The 8,066-nt window shown below is 39.9% G+C and overlaps 1 protein-coding gene across 1 annotated transcript; it reads left to right on the top strand.

Annotated features, from left to right (window-relative positions):
- Positions 1 to 1,596: 1,596 nt before the first annotated feature.
- On the top strand, positions 1,597 to 1,980 carry LOC149038963 (uncharacterized). The gene has a single exon (XM_089185733.1). The coding sequence runs from the start codon at positions 1,597 to 1,599 to the stop codon at positions 1,978 to 1,980; it is 384 nt and encodes a 127-aa protein (XP_089041859.1).
- Positions 1,981 to 8,066: the final 6,086 nt, after the last annotated feature.

Raw genomic sequence — 8,066 nt, 5'->3', positions numbered from 1 at the left:
GCTATTTATTACTTTAAGATTTTAGTGTTGTAATGCACACTCGATCATATCTTTGTCGCATGCTAGACTGCGCAATATAAGAAATAAATATTATTATTATTATTATTACCAAGTTGGAGAAGGGTTGTTCCCGGTTCTCGTAGTAGAGGTCAATGGAATCAAATGTCGAGTGCTAATCGACTCCAGAGCGGGTAGCTCATACGTGTCAGCAACATTAATCGACCTTCTTTGCGTGAAGCCCTCTGCAGTCCAAACAAAGTCAATCGATATGTTGATGTCAACCAAGGTCGCGGCATTTGAAGTATAAGATTTGAGCCTCCAATCTGTCAACCACCAATTTACACTTCCTGTCAAAGCAACCAAGATAAACAGGTCAGAACTGTTGTCAATTGATAACCCCAATTATCGCGAACTTCCTGACAAGTATCCACACTTGAGAGGTGTTTATGTTAACCACAACGACACGAAAGCAAGACTGCCAGTACACGTAATCCTCGGGAGTGGAGAGTATGCAAGGATAAAAACATAAACAAAACCATGCATCGGGGAGGACAACGCACCCATTGCCGAACTGACGAAATTTGTTTAATTTATCATGTCACCTGGCCAAGAATTCAATAAGAGTGTCATGTTGCTCACACAGACAACCCAGTCTTATTACGAAGAACTTTGCAAACTCGACGTTCTGGGATTGCGTGACTCAGCAGACCAGGACCAGACAGCCATTTAAGAAGAGTTCAAAGAACGATTAACACGCTCACCAGAAGGCTGGTACGAGACAATCCTGCCATGGAAGCCCAATCACCCAGACGTATCATCAAACAAAGAAAACAGTCTAAGAAGACTACAAAAGCTAAACAGAAAGCTGGAGTGTGATTGCCCTACAGAGGATTATGATGACATCATCAAAGAACAGCTAGCAGAAGGAGTAATCCAGAAAGCACCGCCCGTCTCACAACCTAAAGAGTTCTATATTCCACATAAGAGTGTCATCCGAAAGTCAGCCAAAACTACAAAGATGAGAATCGTTTACGATGCATCATCGAGAGCCACACCAAATTCACCATCATTAAACGATTGCCTGTACCCAGGACCTGTTCTACAAAACAAGCTGTGGGACATACTTATACAACAGAGGGGCTATCCAGTGATCCTCGCAGGTGATATCAAAGAAGCATTTTTACAGATCAGGATCCACGAAAGCGAACGGGACGCTCTTCATTTCCTTTGGCGAGCTGACGCCCATTCAGAGATTGAAACTTATCGCTTTACAAGAGTACTATTTGGTCTCGCCCCATCACCGTTCCTCCTAGGTGGAGTCCTCGAGTACCACCTAAACAGCTGGGCCAAGAAATACCCAGAGGAAGTAGAACGCCTGCGCAGAAGCTTCTACGTTGACGATCTCTTGACTGGTGGTCAAAATATTGATCCTTATTCTTATACTACATTCTCTACATTGTGATGCACCTATCCCAGACAGTGTCAAGTCAAGATGGGAGAAGTGGAAAGAATCCATTCCGGCAGAAGTAAACACTCAAAGACCTTTGGCACTGTATCACGAGCAAGTCGATTCGTTTGAACTACACGCCTTTGGAGATGCATCTACCATTGGTTGGGGCAGCGGTTTACTCAGTTGTACACCAGAAGAGTGGAGTCACACAGTCTCTCGTCACAGCCAAAGCAAGACTGGCTAAGAAAGATCTGACCATTCCTAGGTCAGAGCTCGTCAGCGCCCACATGGCAACGAATTTGGTTATGAACGTGAAAAATGCCCTAACAGAGCTACCTGAGCCTGCTGTCTACGGATGGCTTGACAGTACTGTGGCGTTACATTGGATTTTAGGAAACGGTCAATACCACCAGTACCAAAACCTGGAGGTCAAGTGGAGATACGTCCCAACCCTTGACAACCCAACCGATATTGCAAGCAGAGGGGGTCTGGTCACTAACGCAGAGCTCTGGTGGAGTGGTCCAGTGTGATTACGAGATCCTGAGAGCTGGCCTGAAAACCCCGTTACCAAAAAAAAAAAGCTTCAGAAAAGGAGGCTAAAGTCATCAAAGAAGTGTTGAGCATGGCAAAAAGTTGTCTCGAAGAAGAGCAGAACGAATTCGATAGGCTTCTCAACTCTCGCGATCTACGACGAGCACTACAGATTCAAGCCTGGATTCGGCGTTTCACCACTCACAGAGATCGCAAAGGTCCCCTCACAAGCAAACACCTGCAAGAACTAAGAGACTGGTGGATTAGTAGAGTTCAGAACCTGGATTCAAAGAAGCCTCAATTTACACAGACGAAAAATGCACTGAATCTTATCCCTAATTCAGAAGGAATACTTGAGTGCCGCAGAAGAATTCAGGGGATGTATCCAGTATACCTTCCAGCAGAACTCCACGTTTTCCAGGAAGCTGGTTCAGAGAATCCACGCCGAGAACCTTCACGGGGGAGTATTGCTTACAATGGCGGCCGTTCGAGAGAGTTACTGGATTCAAAAACTCAGAAAGCTGGTTAAGTCTGTTAGATCAACATGCTGGGGCTGTAAACGGTTTACAGCACCACCTTTAACAACACCACCCCCAAAGCTACAAGGCTACCTGGAATCGCACAATATCGAGTGGAAATTCAACCTTAGTTGTGCCCCTTGGTGGAGCGGGCAGTTTGAACGGCTCATCGGAGTAGTCAAGAAAGCTATGGACAAGGTCACCGGGAGAGGTTCTCTGTTCTGGAATGAACTGATCGACGTACTTCTCGAACCCACGACCTCCGGATTAGATCTACCGTTACTCTGCCGACTGAGCTACGAGGTCGCACAGAGAAAGTCGGGGACGATTTAGGATGGTGAATCGCGGCGAAGAGAAAGTAAGGGTACATATGAATGTTGTGCCGCGTAGCACTGGGAACACAAATGGTGAAACAGAGAATTAACTCTGAAGTGTAAATTAAAGTGCTATTTAAACCCATGAATAACCCACAGGGCGTTAGCCCTAATAAAGGGAAACAGGGAACCACACGAGGCAAAGAAAAAATCTTTTGACCTCGGTGGGAATCGAACCCACGACCTCCGGTAGATCTAATCCGGAGGTCGTGGGTTCGATTCCCACCGAGGTCAAAAGATTTTTTCTTTGCCTCGTGTGGTTCCCTGTTTCCCTTTATTAGGGCTAACGCCCTGTGGGTTATTCATGGGTTTAAATAGCACTTTAATTTACACTTCAGAGTTAATTCTCTGTTTCACCATTTGTGTTCCCAGTGCTACGCGGCACAACATTCATTGGTAATATAACATATAACCTTCCAACATTGGATTTCTCTGTTTCCAATGTTAGACTATTACATAGTTTACGAACATTGGTAATACAAAAATGACCTTCCAACCTTGGATTTTTAGTTTTTGACTTACCAAGGTTGGAAAGTGTCTCTCTTTTTCCAATGTTGGACTTTTTACTGATCTTCCATTGATTTTCCACCATTATACCAATGAAAAACCAATGCATTTCCAAATTCGGAATCTCTCATTTTTTTTCCTGTGTATGTATCTTGTCTGCAACATGTGGATTTACCATGTTTAAAAGCTCATTGAAAGTTGCTCTCCAAACCCGGAGTTGCTGCTTAAAGTAATCATCAGGAATCCTGTGATCATTATAATATATCTTGAACCATGATTGTTGTGGCTGCCGTAAACACCAATATCTCGATTGTCAATTTCGTCTCCTTCTCTGCCTCTGCCTGTGTCAATATACAGCAACAATAGCCAACATTTGCCGTCAGTGACTGTTGTTTAAAGCATACATACCAATAAGGTCTTGTAGATTAAGGAAATTAAAAGGAGATTGGAGATTAGTCACCAACAAAATGAGCACCAGCCTCAGAGCTGACAAAATTGTTTATGCGTGTGAAAATTTAAATAATTACCAGACTGGTATTGTATATCAACTAAGGTTGCAAACATGCGACCCCTTTGACCCCCATGGCGTAAATGTCCCACCATATTTGCATGACAACTTATGGCGTAACAGAAACATAAAAAGTCAACAGTGCGACCCATGCCTTATGTGATTGTGGAGATTGCCAGTACTGGTGTTTTTCTGCTTGAGCTAAGTTTGATATTGAAAATTGAATGTTATGTTAGTTGTACAATGAGCTAAGCATTTTTGGAAATGTCTTAAAGTATTGTGAGTTAGAGACAAACATCTATTTCAAATGATGTTATCTCTACTAACCACAACTATTGTTTATTCAAGTCTGCTAAGTCTAACACTTTTCATATTGTATCCTAGAAACTGGAGACAAGACTGAGAGTGGTAACTGAAGAAAGAAAGAAGTCAGAATTGATTGAGTCATTGCAACAAAGCATCTTGTCTGGAGGGCCAAGAAAGTTTCTTCTTTTTCCAAAGATCTGGACTTGCGGCATAGGGCAAGTATCTCCATCCAACAAAGGAGACAGTCTGTAAACAGGCATGTTGATCGTCCAAGTACCAGAAGTCACAATGAAGTGCCAGATAAATTGCTCTAGGTCATTCAATTGTGATTCTTTTCTATATTTTGTTCTTTTTTCCATGAATGCTGTTAGTGTAACTAGGCAATTTTGGTCACAGTGGATCCAGTGCAACAAAGCAGTGATTAATGGATGTCCTTGATTTTGATTAAATATGAGATATTTCCCGCTGGAAGCCCTGCCATGTTCCCTAAGTTCAACTGCAAAAGCTATTTTACACTTGTGGATGGTGAAGAAAGAGTAGAATTTTTCAAACTTTGATATTTGAGCCTAGAAAATTTTTTAGTATGATTGTGAAATTTAACAAAATTAAGAGAACAGCTCCAAATGTTGAACCTGATGATACATGTAAAAGCTTTTTTTACAACTGCCTGTTTGAGTCCCAATATAATTATCCAGATCTCACGTATGCGCATTTTAACATTTTCCCAAGTGTACATACCTCAGGTGGTAAACAGATGTCATATTTCACTCAGTTTTGTGCAAGGTTTGTTCGTGTCATTTAAAAGTTTCATTTTATGGACCAAAATGAAACAGATTCTATTTGTTTGCTAAGGGTTAGACATACAATTTTGTTAATATTGTAGTAAGAGTGCATTTTTTTCTGCTGATACTTTTCAAATTATTTTCTAAATGCTTGATTTTGAGGTTTTCTCTGTTGTGAATATTTGTAAAAATTGTATAATTAAGAAATGATGTAACTAGACAAATACTAATTTGCTTAATTGGTAATAAAAAAACTTGAAAAATTTCATGTAAAGGCTTTTATTACTTGTGTCATATAAGGGAGAGAATTATTCCAAGTAGTTCAATAGATCATTCAATTTACACAGTGAATGCAGCGATTGGTAGAACCTCTTCGAAATCGCTCTAAAGCAAGGGAGCCTAGAGCCAAGGAAAAAAAAAGGAGCAAGAAAAGTAAATATATATATAAATGTCCAAATGGTAAACAGCGTAAACATCAATGAATATAGGAATACATACCATTTTCCGCACAAAAATCGAATGGCAAATACGAAAAAATGCATGGGAATACCCACATTTGGGTAGTGAATCACCGATAACAGCCCGTCTTCTCAACGCAAAAAACTACAAAAGCTAGAAAACTTTGTATTTCATTACGTTAACCAACCCATCAACGTTGGACAACACGTGGTTTTCAAGCGTTATCTACGCATTTACTTACATTTATAATGTTTTGTTACTGAAAAACACCAGTAAACAACAAATTACAAACTGTTATCCCATTTGTTAACTGTGCTCTTAACTCCAGGAAACAATCGTTTTCATAGAGTTAACTGTGAAGGAAAACTGCTGGATAATGGAATGAATACTCCAATTTGCCGACTCGAAAACGACAGGAAAACATTAGATTTTCTTCTAGAAAAATGTCAGAAAATGCGTGAATACCGCGTTTTCAAATATTCACAACTTGTTTTCCGAACAGGGAACACCATATCTTTTGGCAGTTTCATTCTTCCAAAAATCTATCCTAGCGATCTTTCCTTTAGTATTAATGATGTGCAGGTTTCTAGTCGTAGACCATTTAGACTTTTTAGGTGTAAATCTCAATAACTCTCTAAATTATAGAAATTATAAATTACAGTTATTATAACACATAGCCAAGATTACTAAGAAAGTTGGAAAGCAGTTAGATGTTTTGAACAAGCTAAAGAAAATGCAATCAATTTCCTCAAAAATGTGCCTGTGCAACTTGTATGTAATGTCTTACTACACTTACTGTCCTGCAATTTGGCTCAATTGTAATGAGTCTGATAATCAGAAACTGGAAAGGCTTGATGCGAGAGCTCAAAGGTGTCTACCACAAAGGGGTGCCCCTTCACGGTTTACAACCTCTAGCTTACAATCTACATATTTTATTGGTGCTAAAGTGTGGAATTCTTACTGGATGAATTACGCTCAACGACACTGACCTGAGTTGAAATAAAGTTACTTTCTTGACTGTTTTTTATAAAATTGTTTGATTGTTACAAATAAAATTCATTTGTTGCTTGTCATCATGAGTTTCGTATCTTGTATCACGAGTTTTGTCATAGGGTGGAAAGATAGAGTGAACTCCAAAATCGTTTGGCGGTTGTGCAGAGAAGTCTGTCAAAGATGTGATATGAAGGGGGAAGTGGAAATCTTTGCAGAAGACCTAGAGGCTGAAGTTTATATCAACTCTTGGGACCTGTTTTTGGAAGTGGTCACCACCCCTTTTCAAGTCATTGTCTTTGTATTATGGCTTCAACATACATTTCCTCAAGACGTCTGGGTCTATTTTAAAAGCATAAAGTCTATATATGCAGACCGTTCCACGTCTGTGTATCATCTGATGCAAATGATATTGAGATACTAAAGCAAGTGTGGCGGAATGATTCAATCGCACGTGGAAAGAAATAAGAAATGTATTGATATTTTATAAGTTCCAATTCTTTCAAGTATTCAAGTTCCAATTCTTTCAAGTATTCAATTTACAATTCTTTCAAGTATTCAAGAACATCCTATGTGCCCTGGGACATGGGTACGAAAATTCATTGCAGTATTGGAATGAAACCTTCTGAAGTGACGTCCAGAAATGCCAGTCATACATTTATGTAAATTAAGTGTCCGATATATTGGTGCTCATCTTAGGTGTAAAATTTAATGCAAATATAGTGCCATCTCTATACTGCCCTCTTTCAAATACTTTGCTCTATACATACTTCGTGTGAAAAAATCCAGAAGCGCAAGAGAATTTTCTTCTCAGGATACCCATGCTTTCGAGCTATGCAGAGGGCCTAGAAAGCCATGTTCGAGAGCGATATTTAAAGAAAATTTCTTTGGTCGGTATTGATCCAGCAGCCATTCCAAAGGAGCAGTTCCACTCAGAATGTTTGCCCCCAATTGAAGTCTCGGACCTTCTTTCCTATTTAGTTCTTGAGACAAGTTATTATACAAATAAGCAGTTTATAGCTTTCAAAAGTCTTGAAGCATACAAGCAAGCGGTGTCCGGCTTCATAATATCAGTTCAAGGAGCAGAGATTCGCAACAAGATTGTTGTTGTGGCGAAGGTGAGAAATTTGCAACCAGAACACGGGAGAGGCCAGGCCGGTGTCCCAGCGGATTTGGACCCCCCTAGAATTGGAACCCCCGGTCCAAATCCGCTAGCGGATATGAACTCCCCTCCGCGGATTTGGACCCCTTTAAAAAAACTGAGTAAAAACATTACCATACATAACTTCCTAATAGAAATAATAAAACTTAGAAAGTAGGCTTTCAAAGAAAGTTTTTTTTTCGGAAAGTAGGTTTTTATTTTAAAACATTCTCGTAGACGTGATCTTTTTCTCAGCATTGCATCTCAATTTAAGATTTTCGTTTAATTAACCTGCAGCTGTAAGTCTGTTGTTTACCTCTGGAATGAAAATGAAACGTAAATTTTGAAATCATTTGTTTGCTTGCCAGTTCTCTTAAAAAAGTGTGAAATGTAAGACAATAACAACCGTTGAATGCGTGAAAGCTTCAATTATGATTGTTTTTTTTTTTTGGTTTTGTGAAATACCGATTGCTCGAATCTCGACTTTTCGAAACTTCCGA

Source organism: Pocillopora damicornis, chromosome 10, assembly GCF_964200805.1.
Source record: "Pocillopora damicornis chromosome 10, jaPocDami1.2, whole genome shotgun sequence".
In the NCBI taxonomy this organism is placed as follows: domain Eukaryota; kingdom Metazoa; phylum Cnidaria; class Anthozoa; order Scleractinia; family Pocilloporidae; genus Pocillopora; species Pocillopora damicornis.
The sequence above is the reverse complement of the archived record's forward strand: the minus strand, read 5'-3'. Positions and strand labels throughout refer to the sequence as shown.